Source organism: Sciurus carolinensis, chromosome 4, assembly GCF_902686445.1.
Source record: "Sciurus carolinensis chromosome 4, mSciCar1.2, whole genome shotgun sequence".
Lineage (NCBI taxonomy): Eukaryota > Metazoa > Chordata > Mammalia > Rodentia > Sciuridae > Sciurus > Sciurus carolinensis.
The window spans coordinates 42,291,530-42,316,678 of NC_062216.1; the positions used below are offsets into that span (position 1 = coordinate 42,291,530).

At 37.4% G+C, this 25,149-nt stretch overlaps 2 protein-coding genes across 14 annotated transcripts in view; one reads left to right on the forward strand and one right to left on the reverse strand.

Moving 5' to 3' along the window:
* The window catches only part of Asah1 (N-acylsphingosine amidohydrolase 1), a 34,183-nt gene extending 18,986 nt beyond the window's left edge, over window positions 1-15,197 (forward strand). For both annotated transcript variants that reach the window (XM_047551343.1, XM_047551345.1), the window contains exons 3-14: window positions 1,609-1,699; window positions 2,003-2,089; window positions 6,052-6,130; window positions 8,897-8,971; window positions 9,844-9,889; window positions 10,402-10,546; window positions 11,054-11,108; window positions 11,241-11,322; window positions 12,323-12,454; window positions 12,562-12,685; window positions 13,106-13,162; window positions 14,652-15,197. In XM_047551343.1, coding sequence (XP_047407299.1) covers window positions 1,609-1,699; window positions 2,003-2,089; window positions 6,052-6,130; window positions 8,897-8,971; window positions 9,844-9,889; window positions 10,402-10,546; window positions 11,054-11,108; window positions 11,241-11,322; window positions 12,323-12,454; window positions 12,562-12,685; window positions 13,106-13,162; window positions 14,652-14,741 — 1,063 coding nt within the window. In that variant the 3' untranslated portion in view covers window positions 14,742-15,197. The remainder of the gene's footprint in view (window positions 1-1,608; window positions 1,700-2,002; window positions 2,090-6,051; window positions 6,131-8,896; window positions 8,972-9,843; window positions 9,890-10,401; window positions 10,547-11,053; window positions 11,109-11,240; window positions 11,323-12,322; window positions 12,455-12,561; window positions 12,686-13,105; window positions 13,163-14,651) is intronic.
* Window positions 15,198-16,812: 1,615 nt separating this feature from the next.
* The window catches only part of Pcm1 (pericentriolar material 1), a 100,830-nt gene continuing 92,493 nt past the window's right edge, over window positions 16,813-25,149 (reverse strand). For all 12 annotated transcript variants that reach the window (XM_047550268.1, XM_047550271.1, XM_047550267.1 and 9 more), the window contains one exon: window positions 16,813-18,687. In XM_047550268.1, the coding sequence (XP_047406224.1) occupies window positions 18,656-18,687 (32 nt within the window). In that variant the 3' untranslated portion in view covers window positions 16,813-18,655. The remainder of the gene's footprint in view (window positions 18,688-25,149) is intronic.

Consider the following 25,149-nt stretch of genomic DNA (forward strand, 5'->3'; position numbering starts at 1 on the left):
TTCCTCTCCATTTCCTCTGTGAAATCCTTGAGCCTATCCAAGACTCTAGTCTGAGAAAGAATCAGGAGTTTATGGTAAATATAGGGGCATGATTTGAGCTTTGATGGATATTATGAGGGGAAAAACAGCTGATTGGGTTCATATGTGAAACACACATATCCTATGGCACTGCCACCAACATGCATTGCTCTGGTGGGCCACCAGTGTATCATTGCTAGCAGACATGAAATCCAAACGTGTGCTTGGGGGAAGGCGGGGTTAGCAGTATCTGCCCATAAAAGAGGTAAGAGATTATTGAGCTGTGGGACAGAATTTTACATGTGAAATTATGGTCAATTAGAACAGGAATTTATTTGTTGTGATGAAAGCCTTTTTTGAGGATTTGAGTATTAGTGTTTCACATAGATATAAGTTCTTTAAGGAAATGGGGAACTTGAAAATGCTTTGAAGAGAAGAAAGTTTATTCATTGTGATTTTGTTTAAATGTACGTTTCCAAAATTGAGTATGCTTTTCTTTCTTATCTAAATTATAACATAAATGACTGCTGGTTAAGAGTTTCATAAAACTTTATACATATACCAGAGCTCCACACTTAGCAGTATTAGAGAATGAAATATTCATGATGGTAGAGGTATAACATAGAAGCACAGTAAATGACCTTTAGGAAATAACCCATCACCTGCTATAGACATTAGTCCAGATAACATTTTAAGAACCTGGTAACATTGCAGCACACATCAGAATACACCCTATTGTTCTCAGGAATAGAGCAATAATGGACTGAATGATGGAAAGCTGATAAATCACTGAATAGCACACTCTCAACAACTATTTCACTTTGGTAAAAAAAAAAAAAAAGTGCCAGAAAATTATGTTTCTTTAGCAACAGAGGTAGGTATAGAATTTATCCACCAGAAATATAACTCAACTCCATAGATAAGGGAGTGGACATTGCTATATCCTCATAATAGAAATTGCTGTATGTAATAATTTCAAGAGTAGGATATAGCAGAATGGAATAGTGCTTGAACTTGCACTTAGTACAGAGGGATGCCAACAGAGGATGATCAGTTTGGGAGAATTATGAAGGTTCTTAAAGCCAATTATGGGAAGCTAATTTTTATTGCCCCTCTGGGGCTTCAGAGGTCACCACATCATGCAAGACAATGATTTGGCAATAGTGTCAGACTAATAGAATATTCTGAGACTGGCAAACCAATTGGAGAAGAGTTCAGGCCTAGACTAAATTGTTGCAGATATTTAGGAAGGAAAAAGGCTAGATTTTTTATCAGTAATATTTAGGTTATAGCTCTTGAGCTATAACAGTTAATTCCTTCACATTAAACTTCCAGAAGTCACTAAGTCACATTAAACTTCCAGAATGTACAAGTCTTGGTTTCAAGACTTCTGGGATTCCTTACAATTGTTTGTGCAATAGAGGGCAGAAGCACTGGGTGGAAACTGGACTTTGTTTGCATATTTTGAATTGAGTAACTAACTTCTGTACTGTTATTAAGAATACATGTCTGGTATATCCTTGCAGATGTAGTTATAACCTCCTCAGATACCACTTTCATTGTTTCAAGATGGTATACCTCTCATTACAGCTATAGAGGACCGGTTCCATGGTACACCATAAATCTTGATTTACCACCCTACAAAAGATGGCATGAATTAATGACTGACAAGGCATCAGTGGTATGCTATGATTCTTAAATCTTCTCTTCCTGATTTTACTGAATTTAACTGTTTTTTTAAAAACACTTAATGAAGTCACCCACCAAATAGTTTCAATGTATGCTTTTGATACTTCCAGAGAAAAAGATGCCATTCCTCTGTAGCTGCTTCTTTCCTTTGTATCATTTCCCTTCATATTCTAAATAATTAAGAAGCAAATTTCATTTTAAAAGATAAAATTGTTTTAGTATATTGATTGAAAATATTTTCAAATAGCACTTTGATTTTGCACTTCTTTGTTTTATAATGTTTTATTTTTTTCAGCTGAAGATTATAGTGAATTCTCTGAAGAATGTAGTAAATGCATTTGTGCCAAGTGGAAAAATTGTACAGATGGTGGATCAAAAGTTGGTAAGAAATATTTCCCATGATGAATTTTCAGTACAGACATATATACACAGAATTCAGAAAATGCTCAGGATTTATTTGAAGGTATAAATCACTATTTATTTGAAGGTATAACTATCACTTCTCAGGAATTTGGGGCATATTTGCATTTATTGTACAGAGTCTGTCAAAACTTCAGAGATTTTAAATTCTGGGGATTGGTAATATTAGAGCAACAGGACACAAAGCACAGGAATTTGGGCAGTTAACGGCTCTTCATTTTTTAACAGTATGGACTATTTTAAAGAGCAACGGGCAAGTACGTGTATTTCCTCTGGGTTTGTGGAATTAATTTCTTGCCCTTACACTTAGGTTTGTAAGTTCACATTTGAAAGCTTGGTTTTCACCAGAGGTATAACTCAGGGATTGGATGCCATGCTTAGTGTGTGCCTAGGTCTGGGTTCAACCCCCAGCAACAAAAAAAAAAAAAAAAAAAGAAAGAAAACTTGATTAAAAAAAATACTGGACTGAGGATATAGCTCAATTGGTAAAAGTACTTGCCTCAACATGTACAAAGCCCTGGGTTCAATCCCCAGCACCAAAAAATAAAAATAAACACACACACACACACACAGACAAAAAACAACTTTTCCCAAGTATCTCAAGGGTACCTAGCGATTTCTTTAGAAATGACCAAATGACACCTTCAACTCAGCCCTGTCTCCTATGAAGTCCCTCAGTAGCTCTGATCCTTGAAACTCAACTAGGTCGAGTGTTTCTTGTGGTAATGCCTTCACCAAACCATTTCATTTCCTCATAGTCTTGCAGAAAGACTCCATTTCTCAGTCTCTTTATCATTTAATTGGAACGAACACCAGTAGAAGATCTAGGGCCTGCTAGAACCTCCAAGGATATCCTTATTGCCTTCTTTAGTCTTTTTTGTTTTGTTTTTTTGGGTACCGGGGATTGAACTTGGGCCCTTGACCACTGTGTCACATCCCCAGCCCTATTTTGTATTTTATGTAGAGACAGGGTCTCACTGAGTTGCTTAACACCCCACTTTTGCTGAGGCTGGCTTTGAACTCATGATCCTCCTGCCCCAGTCTTCTGAGCTGCTGGGATTACAGGCATGGCAAGCCTTCTTTAGGCTTTTGTGCCACAGGGCACAAAGGGCTTGGGGAGGACTTCCATGCCCTTGGCAGGTTTGGGGCCCTAATGACATTTGAGGTTGAATAATTTTTTGTTGTGGCTGATATCCTGTGTATTGTAGAACGTATGGCTTCTACCTGTAAGACACTGATAATTCTCCCTCAGCTGTGACACCACAAATGTCAGGAGACTTACCAAATTTCTCCTGGGGAGCAGAGCTGCCCTAGTTAAAAATCACTGTCGTAGAGGCTGGCTGATCTGGGCAACTCCTCCCTGGGGTACTTGTACCTGCCAGTCACTAATTCTACTATCTCATGTTCGTTCTCAGCTTTTGGTTCAGGTCATCCTTTAAATTCATACTTACCATACTTCTCTAAAATAAAAGTTGGCAGAAGCAAAAGAAGAATGGCCCCCACATACCCCATGGGCCCTAAATTTCCCTCTACTCTGAATGTTGGGTGGTGGGCAGCATTGCACAGTGTTCGGATGCCATGCTTTAGAATCAGACAACATTGGGTTTTAAACCTGTATCAGTCATGCACCTATGAAACTTCTGTTTCCTTATCAGACAATAATATTTACTAATAATATACAGTTTTATATGGTAGCTATGATGATTAAATGACATATTCTGTGCAAAGCATTGTGCTTGGATGTAATCAATGTTTAATCAATGTTCTTTTTTTTTTTTTTTAGGGTGATGAGATTATTTAATGGTGAATTCATGACATATGCATTTGTCAAAACCCATAAAATTATATAACACCTGAGCCCTAATGTAAACTTGGCTTTTAGTTAGTAATAGTGAATCAAAATCAGCTTACCAGTTACAAATGTACCACATTAATGCAAGATGTTGCCAAAAGGAGGGAAACTAAAGGAGAGAACTATAGGGGAATTCCCTACTATCTGTTCAACTTTTTTTTTTTTATTGTAAACAAATGGGATACATGTTGTTTCTCTGTTTGTACACGGAGTAAAGGCGTACCATTTGTGTAATTATAAATTTACATAGAGTAGTGTTGTTTGATTCATTCTGTTATTTTTTCCCTTCCCCTCACCCCTCCTACCCCTCTTTGCCCTCTATACAGTCCTTCCTTCTTCCATTCTTGCCCCCCTCCTTAACCCTAACTCTAACCCTAACACTAACCCCTCCCACCCCCCATTATGTGTCATCATCCACTTATCAGCAAGATGATTCGTCCTTTGGTTTTTTGAGATTGGCTTATCTCACTTAGCATGATATTCTCCAATTTCATCCATTTGCCTGCAAATGCCATAATTTTATTCTTTATGTCTGAGTAATATTCCATTGTATATATATACACCACAGTTTCTTTATCCATTCATCAATTGAAGGACTTCTATGTTGGTTCCACAATCTGGCTATTGTGAATTGAGCAGCTATGAACATTGATGTGGCTGTATCTCTGTAGTATGCTGATTTTAAGTCCTTTGGGTATAGGCCGAGGAGTGGGATAGCTGGGTCAAATGGTGGTTCCATTCCAAGTTTTCTAAGGAGTCTCCACACTGCTTTCCAGAGTGGCTGCACTAATTTGCAACCCCACCAGCAATGTATGAGTGTACCTTTCTCCCCACATCCTCGCCAACACCTGTTGTTGCTTGTATTCTTGTTAATCGCCATTCTAATTGGGGTGAGATGGAATCTTAGGGTAGTTTTGATTTGCATTTCTCTTATTACTAGAGATGTTGAACATTTTTTCAGATGTTTGTTGATTGCTTGTATATCTTATTCTGTGAAATATCTGTTCATTTCCTTAGCCCATTTGTTGATTGGGTTATTTGCATTCTTGGTGTAGAGTTTTTTGAGTTCTTTATAGATTCTAGAGATTAGTGCTCTATCTGAAGTATGATTGGCAAAGATTTTCTCCCACTCTGTAGACTCTTTCTTCGCATTGCTGATAGTTTCCTTTGCTGAGAGAAAGCTTTTTAGTTTGAATCTATCCCAGTTATTGATTCTTGCTTTTCTTTCTTGTGCTATGGGAGTCCTGTTGAGGAAATCTGGTCCTAAGCCAACATGTTGAAGATCTGGACCTACTTTTTCTTCTATAATCTGCAGGGTCTCTGGTCTTTAATCAATGTTCTTTAAGTCACATTTGTTAAATTTGCCCAAACATTCCCCTTATACAATGCTTTCAACTCATAGGAAAAAAAAAATAATATGTTCAGTTAGGTCACATTACCCAATTGGTTAAAAAAAATAGTACTTTTGAACTTTAAGCATATTAAAAGTGGGGAGCATGGGTTGTGGTTAAGCTCCCTAGGTTCAACCCCTGGCACCAAAAAAAAAAAAAAAATACTAGCATCAACCATGACAAAATCTTTTATAAACAAATAGAATAGCCGTGCCTGTTGTGAATATGATGTTTGCCAATGACTAAAGGAAAGAATTTGAGCAGAGATAAAGAGTGCTTGTTGAAATGTTCTGGGATTATGGGTCATGTTGGGTCATCCATGTGGAATTATTCCAGTTCCTTTGCTCTGGAGAATGGGGGAAGAATCAGGCAGAAAAAAAGCAAAACAAAACAAAAAAAAAACCTGAGAATCATAGGTCTCTATATAGGGGCCGAACATTTTCTATTACACAGCATCTTTTAGAATACATGATGTAAAAATGCCTAGCTGGGGATGTACCTGTTTGATAGAGTACCCCTGGGTTCAATTCCAAATATGGAGGGGTGGGGAAGCATTAAGAAACTCATATAATTTGCTGTGGTAACGGTATCTGAACAACAAATTATATGTCAAAGAACCAGATCTCAAAATTTTCAAAGCGTGCTTTTAGGCTAAACGATTGTTAATGTATTTCTTTTCAGCCTGGTCTACTTGGGAATTTTCCTGGTCCTTTTGAAGAGGAGATGAAGGGGATTGCAGATGTTACTGGAATACCATTAGGTAACTTACTTTGCAGTGTTTAAAACATTTACTAAAGCACTTTAATATATTTCTACTTAGGTATGATATAGAAAAATGCACAGGTCTTAAGTACACATCTCAATGAAGTTTTTAAAGTGCATCCATGAGTAGTCGCAACTCAGACCAAGAAAGAGAAAATTACAGCACTCCAGAATGCTCCATCATACCCCTTTGCAAAATACTGCCTCCTCAAATAACCACTATTCTGACTTCATCATAGATTAGTTTTACCTCTTCTTGAACTACTTAAAAATAGAACTGAACATCTGAACTGTTGTATGTGGTTTCTTGCACAGGTAGTATGCTGCTGTATGAATAGAATATTGTGAATATTAATATTTTGAATACTAAGAATAAAGCAGGTATGGACATTCTTGTGACTATCTTTTAATGGGCATATCTACTCATTTCTTTTGGATATATATCTAGGAAGTAAACTGTTAGGTTAAAGAGTAGCTGTATAATTATAGATTCTGCAAAACTGTTCTAATGTGATTGTGTTGACTGAGAGCATACTATGAAAATTATAATTTTTTCCACTTCATACTTCTCCATTTGATAGTGTCAGTCATATTGTCAGTCATTTATATTTGAGCCATTTGTTGAGAGTCATGATGACCCATTTTAGTTTCAGTGTGCATTTTCCCTGCTGACTGGGATTATTACTTTCAGTTTGTTGACTTTTTTCTTATGTCTTTGTTTCTTTGTTTTGGGGAAAATTAAAGTTCTTGTTAAGGTCTTTTGCCCATTTTTTTGCAGGAATTCTTTATATATCCTATATCTAAGTTCTCAGATGCTTGATTCCAAATCTCTCAGCCTGTGACTTGCATTTTTATTCTCTTAGTGTTATCTTTTTGATGAATAGAAACTCAATTTTAATGAAATTGAATTTCTCATTCTTACCTTTTACTAGCAGTACATTTAAGGAATCTTTGCTTACCCCCAAGGTCTTGTATGTTATCTTCTAGGTGTCTTATGTATACTTTTTATACTTAAGCATGTGATCTGTCTTGAATTAATTTTTGTATGTGGTATATGAGTTACGGTCCAAGGCTCAGGATTTTCTCATATAGTATACCCAAATGATTGAACACCACTTATTAAAAAGTGTGTCCTTCTCTCAGTAAAAATCATAGTGGTATAAATCAGTATACATCAATGACTATGTATGTCTGGTTCCGTTTGGGAACTTTGTTAAGTTTCATTTATCTATTTGTCTTCCCATATGTAAATACCATACTACCTCAGTTACTCAGTTACTTTTTAGTAAGTCTTAAAATAGGCAGTATAATTCTACCAACTCTGACTTTTTTCAAAAATTTCTTGGTTATATGGCCCTATTGCATTTCCATATAAATTTTAGAATCAGCCTGTCAGCTTTAACAAATGAACACATTTTTGTTTTGAGTGGAATTGTAATATTGGGTTTTCTTTTTTTTTTTTTTTTGGGTTCTGGGGATCGAACCCAGGGCCTTGTGCTTACAAGGCAAGCACTCTACCGACTGAGCTATCTCCCCAGCCCCAATATTGGGTTTTCTAATTTTTATTTTTAGGGGAGATATCTTGCACATTATTCATTAAATAATCCATAGTTGTCAATGTTTTTGGAAGTAATTTTTTTAAGTTTCAGTTTCTAATTTATACTATTTAATGAAAAAGACTTTTCCCACTAATCCAAAAGTTTTATTCTTAAGCTCCCAAAGTAGTAGAATCACTCTTTTATGTAGCTAGTAGAACTTTGGTTTTTCAAGAGAGATGATTGAAAATTTCTGGTGTTTGACAAAAGTGGCTGTCTTTTTGTTTGTTTTGCTTCTTTAACAAAATGATTTCAAAGGATAGCTAACATACGGAAATATATACTTGAGAAGCAAGTCTTTAGTTGCTTTATTATGTAAAGAACTCTAGCAGATCATCACCAAATGTAAATATCTCTAGAGAAAAATAGTTTAAGAAGATTAACAGATGAGTGGAATGTCACCAAAATAGAAAGTAAATGGAAATAATGTAAGCATTGGATTGGGGTGAAAAACACATTACACTTAGTAAATAAAGAACATTAACTAGACAAAGTGTGCTATACATCTTAGGGTTAAATGTTAAATGGTATACCATTTTTGAAAAATATTCAAAAAATAAAATATTGTGCGATGTGTTTTCTTGGTAGCTCCAAACTCATTAATAGTTATTGGCTGTCCTTTCTCATCATAGAAATTTTAGTCACACTCTAAAAAATCTGAGCAAAATACATTTTCAGCATACAAACAAGAACTAGATGAACTAAATTATCATATTTGAGTTCCCCAAAGAAAATAAAAAGTTAAGGCTGTATTGTTTAAAATTTTGGATATCATGATATAGCACAGTTCCAGCATGCCTAGATCCTGAACTGGTGAAATAGCTGCCTCTTTGAGGACTTATTTTATCATCATTCTAGAGAGTCCACGTGGGTGAGGGCCACCGACCAGGTGTTCAGGCACATAAGTATTAGCCTGTAGCACTGACAAGCACCAGAATGCGAGACAGGCACACACACGCACACACACACACGCACGTACACACAGTGAAGATGGTTAAAACTTTCTTAAAATAAATTTTTCAAGGCTGGGAGTGTAGCTCAGTGGTAGAGTGCATGCTTATCCCATGAATCCCTGAGTTTAATTCCCAGAACCATGAAAAACAAAATAAATTTTAATTATATTGTCATGGTTCTGTTTTAACAAAAATTTTTCCTTTTTTTCCTCATAGGAGAAATTATTTCATTCAACATTTTTTATGAATTTTTTACCATTTGTACCTCAATAATAACTGAAGACAAAAAAGGTAAATATGTGCTGAGTAGACATAACAGAGTACCATGTAAATGGAGAATTAGAACTTTCTAAACCCAGATTTGCTATATACATCCTGTGTGTGATATATACAGCTTTATAAATCTTGGTGACTTTTTACCAAGTGCACTGAAGACAAGCCTTACTTTAAGACCACTGTAATACCTATTAAAGTTTAATTCAGTTGTGCCAAGAACTTGAAAAAAGTGTTTCAGGACTAGAAACATTCCTCCTTTCCTCACAGACTATTTATACCCACCTGCATGGTTTGGTAGAAGGACATAGTTTGATATTGTCACACATGTAATGACATGTGGCTTTCTGGAGGCACAGGTAAAACAGTGTCCCATCATTCCAGGCCAAGGGACCCTATGTAGAGCAACCTCACTTTCCCATATTTTTCCTGGATGTTCCCCAGGGTACAAGAAACAAGATGACTTGCCCTGACTCACCCTCATTCTTGACCTATATTCTGGGTATAAAGTCTCTCTATACCTAAACCCTTCAGGTGTTCCCCATAGGTGTCAGTCCCTGAAGGAAAGCCCTGGGAAAGTCACATTAGTCAAGGTTAAGAAATCTGTGTCCTGGAAGTTGACCGAAAACCGACCATTGATCCTATTGCATGAGGGTACTCTAATCTTACCTAGAACCCTGATCTTTCAGGTTTTACAGGGGCTCTTGCCAGTGTGACAGTAACACCAGTTTGATCTTATTAAGGTCCATGCTATCACTGTTTCTTAATTCTTACTGTTAGATGGAACAGTTGTGAATGTAAATTAACAAAAATGAAGTGTCCTGCTATGATTATAACCAGTTGAACTATGTTAACTGCTACTACATGTCATTCTGCTTACTTTTAAATAGGTCATCTACTCCATGGAAGAAACATGGATTTTGGAGTGTTTCTTGGGTAAGCAAAGAATATAATATGTATCATATCTTAAGAGTAGATTGTATTACCTAGATGAAAATTAAGTTCCAAATCATGCCAAAATGACCATAAGTGAAGATAACTGGATTCCTTAGTATCAAGACAAGATAAACACAGTTATTCCATTTGAAATTTGAGAAGTTGCATGTGGTGAGCAGAAACTTGGACCCTGCTTGAAGGCCACAGACACCTCATTTATTGCTCAGAAGGAAGAGATAAGCACTCTTCTGTATCTTTCCTCTTGACCTTTCTGAAAAGGTCAAGGCAATTTGATGCCTGAGTTTGAATCTGGGATTCACCACTTATACAGTCTGTAATACTGGGAGAGTTATTCAACTTGTGATTAAAAGCACCCGTACTGTAAAGGTCTGTCAGTATTGTTCATTAGTGATTAGGTAGATAAAGCATCTTGTGTTAATGCCTGGCTCTCACCATATTCAACATTGTTATCAACATTGTTCTTAAATGTCACCAAAATTTGTCTTTTGTAGGTGGAATGTGAATAATAATACCTGGGTAATAACTGAGGAACTGAAACCTTTAACAGTGAATCTGGACTTCCAAAGAAACAATAAAACTGTCTTCAAGGCTACAAGCTTTGCCGGCTATGTGGGCATGTTAACAGGATTCAAACCTGTAAGGAATCTATTGTTATGTAATTTTACGGGTAGCTTTTGTGTTCTGATTTTACTATCTGTGAAGGGTGGAGCCTAAGAAAACAAGCCCAACCTTATCCATTTGTACTTCTTGTCACTCTCATCAGTGTGAGATCTTGTGGCAGAGAAGGAAAAGGTTTCTGAACTTGTAATTTTAAATAAAAGCATGTGGCCAGGTATCAAGGGCTGGGAGTCAAAATCTGGGATGTGGCCTGGACTCTGCAACCTAAGCGAGCTAGGCATGAATTCTTCCTGTCCCAAAAGTGTGGCCAACAATGTCCCACATTCTAGACATGAAATGCTTAGAACTCAAAAGAAAGAAAAGAAAAAAAAACTTGCTAATTTAAGGTGATATTATCCTGATTTTGGTTTCTCTTGGGATTTCCCATTACTCAGTTCAGGCCTTTATATATCACTATAACATACAGATAGGGTCTTAAAGAAGATGGGTGAAGTTTCTGACCACATCATTTTGTCTTTTTCTTAGGGGCTATTTAGTCTTACACTAAATGAACGCTTCAGTATGAATGGCGGTTATATGGGTGAGTAGGGTGTTCAGAAGTGTAATGAGAATTTCTCAACCATTTTAAGAGGAGTTATGGACTATGCTTTCTGATTAAATACTCCTCACCCTCTCAGGTCCTTTGCCACTACGTGTGTTTGATCTCTTCCAGGTGTCCTAGAATGGATTTTGGGAAAGAAAGATGCCATGTGGATAGGGTTTATCACTAGATCAGTTCTGGAAAATACTACAAGGTAAAGTGATTGGTTGCTTTATTACTGACAATTTAGTTAATTTTAAATTATTCATATTAAAATACAAAAACTCTTCTGAAGTTCTAGCATAATGTCCATTGAGGAACCATTGGAGAATTTCTTTGGTGAACCTTTGACATTTGAATAATTCACATTTTCTTTCTGTGTGTTGTTTTTATAGCAAGGAATTGAGTTATTTAAAAATATTAGGGATACTGACACTACGAAGGCCACCTGTGAATTTTTTGTGGTACCAAAAAACATCACCCTCATGCAAAAGAAAAATGGTACAGTAAATTCTTACAGTTAAATGGTAATACATATTAACCTAGGAGTTATACTCTGCTGTGGTACAGAAATTTTATAATAGCAGAACTGCCTTACCTTCAGCCCATGTTGTATCCTAATGACTTAGAATAAATGGGCATTGATCCTATTTTTAATACTTTACAGGGAATGAGTTCATGGTTATTTTTGATACTTCACTCCAATTTTTAATAGTCCTAACTTTTGAGAAGGTTTTTTTTTTTTTAAAAAAACTCCCTATCTTGTATACTGTAATTATAACACTATTTCTCTGCCTTCTGGTGCTGAAAGAAAGGCATAGATGGTAAGGCTGGAGGGTGATCCCCAGAGGCCATTTCATTTCTGCAGATTAAAGGGACCTTTCAAAATTCCCAATTCAAATCTCAGCATTTGACCACATAGGGGGATTGTTCCTCCTGGAACCATTGCTCACCATCCTGTTTAATATTTTTTAGTTGTAGATGAACACAATATCTTTATTTATTTTTATGCAGTGCTGAGGATTGAACCCAATGACTCACAAGTGTGAGGCAAAGGCTCTACCACTGAGCTACAGCCCCAGCCCCACCATCCTGTTTTTAAAAACATGTTCTTTCTACATTTGTTTTCCCTAACTTTCCACAGAACTAAAATATTTCCTTTCCAAGTGAACTAAAAATGTTTCCTGATTCTAAAAAAAAATGTTTCTATTTAGTTATGAAGAAGCCAAGAATATACTGACCAAGACCAAGTTATTGGCCCCAGCGTACTTTATCCTGGGAGGTAACCAGTCTGGGGAGGGTTGTGTGATTACACGAGAAAGAAAAGACTCTCTGGATGTATATGAGTAAGTACAGTTCTTAAAGAAAAATGTGTAGAAACCAAAGCCCAGATTGACATACACACAGGTTCAAGGCATGAAGCTTAAGAGAGAATCTCTCTTTTTGTATCTAGACTCGATCCTAAGCAGGGTAGATGGTACGTGGTACAAACAAATTATGACCGATGGAAAAGCCCCTTCTTCCTCGATGACCGCAGAACTCCTACAAAGATGTGTCTGAACCGCACAGCACAGGAGGTGCGTTTGCACTGCCCTAGATAGAAACAGTCTCCATTAAGAACTATCATAGTTCTGGCATTTTTCTTTGGCCTTTTATTATTCTGTATCTCTGGATGGTCCCCACTGAGTTTTTGTTTTGTTATTTTAACTTAAAAGAACAACATTTTGCTATACTTTCCCTTTCTTACCCTGATGCTGGATAACATTCTGTGAAGTCAAAGAAAAAACAGGGAAGAATTTTAAAAAGGGAGGAAGAAAGAGAAAGAAAAGCAGTACATTATAACTGTCATCACTGTTTCTAGCAGTGACCCCAAGGGAAGTCCCTTGAGGGAGGCTGAGTGAAGAATCTCTTGGTTTCTAATGACCCATTTGTGTGAATGAATGCTGCTGATAAACATCTGTGTTTAACTTACCGAACAAAACTGTTCTTTGTCTTAGAATCTCTCATTTGCGACCTTATATGATGTCCTGTCAACAAAGCCTGTCCTCAACAAGGTATTTTAAAATATATACATATATTATTACTTGTAGGGAAAAGAATCTAGGTTTATACTTTAACTTCCCTATTATCTTGGATCAGTTTGAGCCTAGAAGTTATGTTCAGCTTAAGGATGATTTTTAAAAGATAGTATTTGTATGGCTGTAAGCATAACTTTTGGAATATGCCAAAGAAGTTGATCATTATAGCTAAATATTCAAAATGGTCGGAGTATTGTTTTCAACTTTATTTCCCTGACATTTCAATTCAGTCTCGCATTTTACTCCCAACTTTTTTCTGTCTTAAGTCTTGTGTTAGACTGTATAACTAGTACCTATAATTCAACAAAACTAAGTCTGAAGTCCATTTTCAAACAGAGCTGTGTGTCTTCATGGATTTTTGTTTTCCTTGAACTTTATCACATTTTTTTCCCCCACACTGTAAATGAAAAATATAACAAGTTTGCTAGCTATCCAGTTTGCTAAGCGTCATTCCTTTTGTGTTCTGTACACAGCCATCCCACGTGTTCTTTCTCCAACTGGAAATGTAGCTCAGTGAGAGAGCACTTGACTAGAATGTGCAAGGCCCTGGGTTTGAACCCCAGCACTGAAAAAACAAAGAAGCAAAGAAAAAAACAAAAAAGTACATGATCTTTTTGCTCTTTCTCCTATCTCACTGGTCCTTTGCCCACCTCTCCCTAAAATAAACATGCCGCCATTACCTCTGCCAGAGGAAGGCCTCTTATCCTTTAGCATTTGGGTTAAAACCTGACTCCTGCAGGAAGCCTTCCTTCAGCTCCCAACCCTGCTAAACTTTTCATTTTTAAAAAAATATATTTTTAGTTGTTGATAGACCTTTATTTTTATTCATTTTTTGTATGTGGTGCTGAGGATGGAAACCCAGAGCCTCACACATGCTAGGCACGTGTTCCACCACAGAACCACAACTCCAGCCCCCGTACTTCTTGTTTTGCCCACATCAGATTCATGTGGGCTCACAGTGGGGTTTACCTGGGACACCTGACCTGTTGTGTGAGTTTGGGCATATGCTTGGTACTTTGGATGTGTATCTGCAGTTTCCCCACTGTGTTTGCAATGCTTTGAAGATCAGGATAGCCAAAGCTAAACTGTTTATACTCTGCAGTATATTGCCTCAATGTTTAACTGCCATTTAAACATTGAGGAGAGCCAAGTGAATTTTAAGTATTGGTAGCAAAGCAGTGTACTGCTTAGGAATAAGATCTTAAAAGAACTGGAGATTCTCCCAAGCCTACTAATTAATATTTATGACCTGGAATAATGGTTCTATTGATGTTGGTTGCTTTAATTATTTAATATTAGACTGCAATATTAACATGCCATATTACTGTGTAATAATAATATAATTATATGTTAATTGCTTTATAAAGTTATTTAATATTAAATTCCTTAGGGACAGAAGTGCCAATGCATTAGAATATCTTTGAATTGAAAATACCCTTAATATAAAATAACTTCTTTCTTTCAGCTGACCGTATTCACAACGTTGATTGATGTTACCAAAGGCCGATATGAAACTTACCTGCGTGATTGCCCAGACCCTTGTATAGGCTGGTGAGCACACATCTGGACCACAGAATACACTCTCTAAGACATGAAGGTGCAATGTCCAGGTGCCTGAGCACTGCCACCATCTTTTCTCCTTCCAAAGACTAAGACATAAGACAGGTTCTCTTTGAGTCATGAGCTTATCCTTCTCAGTATGTTTATGATTAACAGAATATTTTTGCCATAATCATTGATTCTTCTTATTTTTTTTTTTATGTTCCAATAAAACTTTATTTACAAAATTAGTTGCTGGGCCAGATTTGGTCCTGGCAGTTGCTTTTCAAGTCCAAATTTTAATAGATTATTCTCAGAACTTGTATTCAAACCTGTCATCTAGGTTGAATGAAATTAATATTTTTTTTTTATTATTGTAAACAAATGGGATACATGTTGTTTCTCTGTTTGTACATGGCGTAAAGGCATACCATTTGTGTAATCATAAATTTACATAGGGTAATGTTGTTTGATTCATTCTGTTATTTTTTTCCCCTTCCCCCCCACCCCTCCCACCCCTCTTTTCCCTCTATACAGTCCTTCCTTCCTCCATTCTTGCCCCCCTCCCTAACCCTAACTCTAACCCTAACACTAACCCCTCCCACCCCCATTATGTGTCATCATCCACTTATTAGCGATATCATTCGTCCATTGGTTTTTTGAGATTGGCTTATCTCACTTAGCATGATATTCTGATTCTTCTTATTTATGGGTAACTTCAAGTGAAGTAAAACAGCTAGAATTTACCAAGTTTCATTTCACTTTGACATTTGGGGATGGGGATAAGCAATTAAACCATCATAGGACCCACCTCCATGGAATCAATCAAAATTCTCTGTGGGCATTTAATCCAGAATCCTTGTGTGACTATGAGTAATATAAAAGTAAATACTCCATATTCTTCAGTTTTTCACTATTATCTACTTATTCCTATATTTTTCTGTATGGCAGTATTTTCCTTCTGGTTCTAACAACTACTATTAAAATCAGATGCCTTTGCTGTTTGTGGCAGCAGTTTCCCTACATTTGATTGAGGGATGAGATAGACATTCAGTATTTCTTTTAATGAGCAATAAATGGCCTTTGACTCTGTAAATACTACTTTGAGGTTCCCGAAGTAATCGGTTTGCAAGGCAGTCTTAAAGAATCGAAGTTTTCCCATAATTACACTACCTCCCAGTAACCCCAGGAAGTTGCTGATTTCAAAAACTGAGTCCCAGATTCTGTGAATTCATGAAGAAACATGTCAAAGACTTGAAAACAGGAAACAAAAATTCATTATTTTAAATTCTCATAAGTATCATTCATTTAATAAATAGGTTTTTTTGTTTGTCCTTCTGGTCAAACATATGTTTTTTTTTTAACTTTTAGTACAGTTATTAAAATATTTTTAAAAATTAATGTTTGTGAAAAGAGCTAATAGAAATTGTTAATCTTCCTAACTTTCACAGTTAACTGAAATTTATGCCATTTGTGCAAAACTGTGTCTACTTCATTTTGTATAATCTCGGTTGTGTCATGATGCTCAATAAATAGTCACTGGAAGTAGTGTCAGTAGTCATGCATGTAGACTGGGTGTATACATACATGTTGGTTTGGGGTGGGGGTTATTATCAAGAAATACAAGATGAACATAATATCTGAATTAAATAACAAGGGTGTGTAAGTGGGTTATTAAACATATGACTAAATAGTCATAGTCTTACATGATTAATACTTACCACCGCTTAACTCAATGTTATCAACCAGTGTGCAGGTGTCCAGAGGCAGCTTTTCCCCCAGACAGCAGGTGCTTCCACAGAACAATAGCCATTCCAAGATTATTTTAGAAAATGAAGAGGAATTACAAGAGGATTTGTGTTAAAATAGAATTCAATTAATGGAAAGAACAAAAAATCCTTTGCTTCAGATGTTGACCCTCTTTTAAGAAGGTAGTGAGGTAGGACTGAGGTTGTGGCTCAGTGGTAGAGCACTGACCCAGCATGTGTGAGGCACTGGCTTCCATTCTCAGCACCACATATAAATAAGTAAAATAAAGGTCCATTGACAACTAAAAAAATACTACCAAAAAAAAAAAAAGAATGAAGTGAGGTAAACTTGATGTGTTTTTTAATGTAGTAGCCTTTGATATACATTTTAAACAGATCATTTCAGACTGATTCTTCAGGAATAAGTCCCAAAGTTTAGAGGCAATAACTGGCATTAAAAATTTTAGTAGTATTGTTTAGTGGTAAAGTGTTCGCAAAATAGTCTATACAGTGTAAACCTGTTTACGTTACACTTTCTGTAGGTACTTATGCATAACTAACTATACATCTAGGGTACAAAAGGATAATTGGAAGGATGTTAACCAAAATCCTCACCACAGTTCCCCCTGGTAGTAGTCAGTGCTATTGAAATTTTTGGAGGACAGAATTTAGTAGCCATGGACATTAAACATATGCATTAGAAAAAATGGATAAAATTAAGGTTTAGGTTGGAGCCAAACCTATAATTTACCAGCCTAGTTTTCGGAGTATGATTTAAAACAGAGGGGTGACTCATACTGCATTCCTTCACACACGTAGCTCCAGGATAACTCACCTTAATTATAGCTACTGCTTGCCCAGAACTCTGTATAGGGGCTTCTCCTAGGGACAGCTTTATATGCATTAGCTTCTTTAGTTTTCTCAACAAGTCCCCAAAGTATTTGAAGTCCCAGTGATCAAAGTGAAGTGACTTGCTCAAAGCTGCATTAATAGCAGGAGTGAGGACTGGAGCCAGGTCTGCCCAGTTCTTGACCTTCCTTCAGGACTTGATCACAGGCAGTTGTGCGTGGAAGACCCCCCACTAGAGTGGAGTGCCCCAAGCCGTCGTGCTCAGCGTGCATCACTTTGGTTCTCTTCAAAACTTCTCCATTTCCGCAGGGATTGGAAACCTTCGGGGTTAGGAACTGGCGACAGTGTATTCATTTAACAGGTTACTTGTTTCTCACTACCCCAAGTCTAAATTGTGCTCATAGGGAGACAAAGAACCTCATCCTTTTGTGGCTGTGAGCCACCCTACATTAAAAAGAACAGTTCTGAATTTTTTTAAAATTGCTGAATGGAAAAGCTCAGGTAGTTGTTACTGAAGTTAGTCCTCCAGACTGTGTGAGGGATAATTTTTGTTAATTGATGTAAATTTATAAAATATTTACCAGCTTAGCATTATGTGACAGATATGGCCAGCAGGCCCTGGACTACATGCTGTGCGCTGGTCCTGTCAACAAACCTAGGGAGGTGTAGCTGTGTTCCTCAGCTATTAACCCAACAGGACTAGTGGCTGCAACTTCTGGAGAGTTATTACCTCACATGAAATCAGTTCTTTCTTTTTGCCTAAGGAACTCCCTTCCTCTTTCATTGGGAAAGCAGTTTCCCACCCAGGAGCCACAGGAGAGATTGGTGTGTATTGAGCAATTTTCCATGGCATTTCTACCCATCTTGTGGCAGCTTTTATCCCAGACAATCTTTTCAAGGGAGTTTGTCGAGGCAGAGAACAGAGTGGTTGCCTTACTAGAATAATGAAGACCACTGTCTCTCTTCAGGGCATAGGTGGGATAGGCTGGCTGGTAGAGAGCTCCTCTTACATTTCTGGGAGTTTCCTCAGGTATGGCATAGATCATACAGTGTGCAGCATCCACTTGGCCTGTTCCTTCATGTTACCTCCTTGGGGACTTGCAGGGCAAGTGGAGCTGATAGGATCTCAAGCTCATGCTGGCTGGTGTTCCCAGAGTGATATAGTCCCAGGAGTCTGCCAGCATCTAAGAAGCAGTGGCAGGCCAGGGTAAGATCTCAGATCCTTCCATTCTTGGTGTGCTGCCCTGTGATACCTTCATCCAGGTTCCTGGGCACCTCTCATGGCATCTGCCTGCTCAGGGGCTCCTTGGTGGAGAGGCATGAGCACAGGGGTTTAGACCGCATCTCTCTTGGGTGTCACACAGACTGGAGAAGCAAGGAGGCATGAATTAAATTGGTGCAGATCACTAGCCTTGCAGACCAAGGAGCAAGCCTAGGCCAACTGGGTTTTATTTCAAATCCACATAAAGATATCAAGCCACTTAGATTCCATTTTTTTTTTTTTTTTTTTTCACCAGGACCCAAACCTGTCTTGGTGGCCCTGGTCCTCACTGTTAGCAATAACATCCCCTACAAAGCCAGAGTAAGACCAAGCAGGTAGGTGTCTAGCACCTGGCTTTCTGCAGATCTCATTGTCCACGTGGACATGAGGCCCATGATCTAGTTGGAAAAGTTTATGTTCTAGGGACCTGAGCCCAGCACACAGCATGCAGATGCTGGGGAAGTGCAGAAGCAGTGTGGGTTCCCCGCGGATTCAGCTCCAGCCACCACCCAGGCCTTTGTGGCTGATAGGCCAATTTGAGGCACCTAAGCTGGCAGCCCTGACTGTCCTAATGTATGTGCTTTTTGTAAAGTAGGATGTGATTATTTTGGAGTATTTATGAGAAAAAAATTGAATTTTTAATATTGTATTTATCAGTGAAAGAAGAAAAAGAGCTATTAGTCTTTAAATAAATATTCAACTTCTATAAATTCTTAAATGGTTGTAAAATACTGCTTTAAATTTATCACCTAGGTCTCGGGGCATAGCTCAGTGGTAGAGCATTTGTCTAGCCTATATGAGGCTCTGGTTTCAATCTCTTGCACCACAAAATAAGTAAAGGGAAGATGGTGTTTTTAAACTTTTACTACCCAATTATGCACACAATTGATCCTGAATGACTTGGCAGGGGGCAGTTTACCAGGGATTGAACTCAGGGGCACTCAACCACTAAGCCACATCCCCCTTCCTATTTTGTATTTTATTTAGAGAGAGGGTCTCACTGAGTTGCTTAGTGCCTCGCCTTTGCTGAGGCTGGCTTTGAACTCACGATCCTCCTGTCTCAGCCTCCCTAGCCACTGGGATTACAGGCACGCACCACCATACTCAACCTGAATGATTTTTTAAAATTTGATGAGATCATCATCAAGTTTGGGTCAAGAATTTGTAGCAATTTCAAATATAAAATAGGCAATTAAAATGCGTTCAAAGTTCTGTACCTTTAGATCAGTAAAGTTGAGCAGGTGGATGGTAGAGATGAGGGGAGGTACTGAGGAATGACACTGATCAAATTATGTGCATGTGTGAATGTGGCATAATGAATCCCACTATTATATCAATTAAAATATTTTTAAAGTTCTATACCTTTAAATACTTGATATGTAACACATATCTTCCCTATACTTTCTTGTTTATGATTTATACATTTTATAATTATTATTAAAAAAATGTAACGAGGTGTTCATCTAGCCCCGTGTCCCTTCTGGTTTACCTCAGCATGTCTTATGAACACTGTCCCTTTCTATGTGTGTCGTGGCTCTAGCTTTAGGAATCCTGATTCAAACTGTACCTTATCTCAGGTTTGCAGGCAGTTCAACAGCATTTACCGCCCAGGTGTGGTTGGATATGCCAGAACTTTGGTAGTGTTTGTCATTCGTGCAGTTGCACGGGTGAATCCAATCAAAATTTTCATATCTAGCACTTAACACGAATATCTATGCTCTACTTGACAGAAAGCACATGCATTGCTAGAGCAGTCATAGGAAGCTAATTTGGATACTTCCATAATGTCCTTTTGGCTTCAAATGATGTTATTTTTATCTATGTACAACATACGTAAAATTTGTTTACATATATAATTTATATACACACATAGATTTTGAAAACATGCAGTACCCAAGTTGAGTGTCAACCCTATTTGAATCCCAGGAAAGCACTGATGATAAGTTCCAGTTGCACTGTACAGTAATATAGGCTAAATAATTGCAAATCTTCCCACATTATAGATAAGAAATAATGAGACTGCGTTGGTAGCATTATTTCAAAATATTATGATGAGAGATAGGAGTCAACCGCAAGGCCATGTATGCCCCAGATGTGAAGGTGAGTGGAAATCACATTATGTCAGGGAGCAATAACCAAGGAAAGATAATGTGACACCAATACCACCTTCTGGTTTTCACATGTGTCCTTGGGTACAGTGGACCATGTTGCCAAATGAAACAAGACTTTTCATCTTAGTTACTGAGAAAAAGTATTACCTTGCAAACCTCACTCACTGAGTGGCTCTGTCATCAGAGAATTAAGTTAATTGCATATTAAGAATAGAAAATCAAGTTTCTCTATATTTGTTTCTGATTGTTAATTGGCAGTTTTAAATTTTATAAAATTTTAAAATTGAGTAATTTTTAAGTTATAAAGCTCATTGCCAATGAGTGATGGTGTCCTTTATGGGAAGATGAAGTTAAAGAGACTTGTCCTGGTATGAGTTCTGCCATTGGGCTTTCCTGCATTTAATATGTAAAGAAACTGAGTCACCATGAAAAATCTTAAGATGTCTGCAGAATTTTTAGGGCTGCCAAAGACAAAGGAATGTACAAGTTGCTAGCCCTTTGATGTTTGGCTGTTTAAATGAACTTGAGAATCTAAGTTATACTAATATGTACTGAATGATACTCTTATAGGCCAGATAAAAATTTATATTTTTTGACTTATTCTCCATTTGGAAATTCTGTCGTGCCCCAAAATAATCTAACAGTACTGAAAATGATTTTGTATCATTTCTTCGAGCTCTCAGCATGCTAAAAGCTAATATGATAGATTATTTTTTATATCTTAAGTGCTCATTTAGGAAAGGAGACTGTAGTTCTTATTGTTTATTAAAAACACCCATATAACTGATGGACTACCCAGTTAGACTCTAGACTTCAAGGGCTAAACACAAATGCTTAGTTACTTCTTTGCTTTTATGTTTTTGATTCAGCTAGCATTAAAACTATACAGAATGGCTAATAACATTTTGAAGTGGTTCATTAGAATCATGACAAAAGCAACAGTCATTTGATGTATCATTTTTGTGTAAAGTACTATAAAGTAAAATTATAAGTGTATGCTTTTCTGAAATGGTTCTCTCTACTCTTATTTTTGATAACTAGTTTTTCTATGAAACCACCTTTTCCCCCTTCAAATTAAAGTGAATTTATAACTCAGCAAGCACTGTGGACAATATTTTACAGATTTATCAGCATAGAGAGCTCAAGCAATGTTAATGATGAATTTATTTACCAGTTTTTTTTTTCAGATTTGCTTTAGATGTTACTACAAAGTTTAATACTGATTTTTAAATTTTACTAATAAAGTTGTGTTGTGACCCATGTACTGAAAAATAAGGGATTTTGTTTGACTTGACATTAAGTCTGCATCAGATCTACTTTGGATGGTTATACTTCTGAACTGCTTGGCAGCTTACTCTGCAAATCTTAAATTTTTAAAAGAGATATATAAACAATACATTAATTTATCCCTTTTGCTATTTTTTTTTAAATACAAAAAAAGTCTCCCTTTATTTCACCATCCCCAATTCTCCTCTCCAAAGGTGATCCATTCCATAAGTCCTGTTCCGTGTTCATTTTTGTTATTCACATAACAGTAGGAAACTATTCCCATGTCACTATTTATATGATTTCATCACTTTTTTTTTTTTTTTTTTTTTTTTGAGTTGAGGGGTCTCACTATGAACTCAGCGGCTGAAGTGATCCTTGTTTCTCAGCCTCCCCAGTAGCTGGGACCACAGGAGTGTGCCACAGAGCCCAGCTCCATCACCCTTTTGGAATGCTTTTGAAGGATTCTAAAGTACACCGATGGACATTTCATTTGTTTTCAGAGTTTTACAGCTACAATTAAAGCACAGTGAATGTCCTTTGTGCATACTTGTCAAAGTATAGACTAAGTATGTAGGTATGGTTAGGTCCATGTTTACTTTGTAGGGTACTCTTAAAGTACCTTCCAAAATGTCTGAACTGTATACTCTCAGCTACAGGGGATAGTGTCTTCCCCTCAACATACTCAAAAATGATATTGTCAAACCTGATGAAGGTATGATATCAATAAATATATTTGTAAGAGCAAGAGAGTACAATTACTCTATATCCATTGCTAGACTTATTTTCATGGAATCTCTGGAGCTTCCTGCAAAGACTGCCTTGGGGAGATGGGGCTGACAACTCTAATCTGGCAAAAGTTCCATTAAAAGTACTAATGCACAGGTGTCTGCATCAGGGCAACAGAAAGGAGAAGAAACACCACAAGGGCGGACCCTCCATACCTGGAAAATCTGAAAGAGTAGCAAAAAAGAAAGGAATTATGAGCAGGGCACAATAACGTATACCTGTATTCCCAGACACTTAGGAGGATGAGGGAAAAAGTTTGAGGTCACCCGGGGAAACTTAGCAAGACCCCATCTCAAAATAGGAAGGTCTGGAGAAGTGGCTCAGTGGTAGAGTGCCCCTGGGTTCAACCCCACTACACCAAAAAGAAAAGGGATTGTGGATCCCATGTTAAATGGGAAAAAAATCATGGCAGTTGTGCTATACATACCAAGCCACTAGATTCCCTCTAGGCTGGAATCAGTTACCTGTAACTATGACACTTCACATTGAATTCAGCAAGTTCAACGCTTGAGTGAAAACCTGCATATGCCAAGTGCTGTACCAAGTTGGCTAAGACACCTCTTCCGTCAAGAATCTTTCAGCCCAAGTGGACTGCTAGGAGAGTAAACCACCCAATGGGACAGGAGTTTGTGGAGAACAAAAATGAGAAACTTCCGTCAAGGAAGGCTGGAAAAGAATGTAGTCTTAAAGAGCAAGTAGGGGGCTGGGGAGATAGCTCAGCTGGTAGAGTGCTTGCCTCGTAAGCACAAGGCCCTGAGTTTGATCCCCAGTACCGCAAAAAAAAAAAAAAAAAAAAAAAAAAAAAGAGCAAGTAGGAATTTGATGGATGAAGGAGGAAAAAAAGTGACTTGACAGTGTATACAAAGCATGGAAACATGAAACATCACTTGAGGGAACTATGGTGACACAAGGCTAGAGAGATCAATCATTTTGGAAATAATCTTACTTAATATTCACCCCACTCTCCCAGTTGCTGAGTCACTGAATTCCAGAAGCCTTTGGGAACAACAACTTACTCCAAGCTAGGAGTAAGAAAAAGACTCTGTCCTTCCACAACATCTCTGATGTTACCTTTTAGAGACAAAACCAGGCTGAAGGGACCCAGTGGTCTTATTCATAAGGCAAGATAGTTCTGTCAGTGATTCTCCCAGTGATTTTCTGATTTGAATAGGGAGTGCTTTTACCATGATTACAGGATTATCCTGAGTACAAACTGGTCAGACACCCTTCCGTATATCTTCATTTCAATGAAAAGATGAACTCCACAAATTCTCGTCTATTCATTCAACAAAATATATACTGGCAGCAAAAATGTCATCACTGTCAGATGAAAAAGCAGAAACCCAGGTTCACCCTTCCACCTGATAATAGGAAAACTAGACAAAATATATGAAAGATTTTTAAGACATTGGATGTGAGACATCTGGAAGATGGAAAGGTGAGCTGATAATTGCCCCCAGATTACTGCCTGCAGAATTTTCATGCTCTTGAGCAGAAGGGAACCTCAAGCTGGTAGTATCCCTGAGTTAAAGAGATAGAACTCGAGTCTGAGTAGCGAAGATTACAGGGAAGAGTACTGGAGAGGAGAGAACTTCACAGAGAGAACTGTGATTTTCAGAGGGTTCTTCAATCCTGTATTGAATATTGATCAGTTTGTGCATCCAAGAGAACTTTCTGAGCCTGGGGAAGGAACTACCCCTAAAATTAGAGGAAACCCATCTTTTTTCTAAGGAATGAGCTGGGAATAAGCTCTTTCCACCAGCCTGAGGGAAAACCTCATGTTTCATGGGAGCATTAGGTAGAGGACTGAAAAAAGCTTTGTTTTGGTAATGGGGAAATTATTAGATAAAGGCTACACTGTTCTGCTCCTGCATAACAAAGTGTAAAAGATAGACCTGAAAAGGAGCAGTGTGTTTCCAAGTAATTTAGCCACATCCCAAAACAAAAGTTTATAGGAACTTAAAAAATATCCAGTATCCAATTAAGACAGTGTCTAGCATCCAATAAAAAAATTACCAGGCATGTATATCAGAGAACCTAAAGAATTTCTTCTAAAATCAGGAATAAGACAAAGACATCCACTCTCACCACTTCTACTCAATACAGTACTTTTACAGAAATTTTAGGGCAATTAAGCAAGAGAAGGAAATAAGAGGGATATAAATTAGGGAGAAGGGATTGTTTGCAGATAATATGAATCTGTACTTAGAAGATCCAAAAACCTCCACTAGAAGACTTCTAGACTAATAATCAACAAAAATCAGTAACTTTTCTATATACTAGTAAATTCACTGAAAAATAAATCAGTAAAACAATCAATTCATAATAGCCTTAAAAAAAAATAGCTGGGCACAGTAGTGCACACCTGTCATTCCACCAGAGGGTGAGGTAGGAGAATCA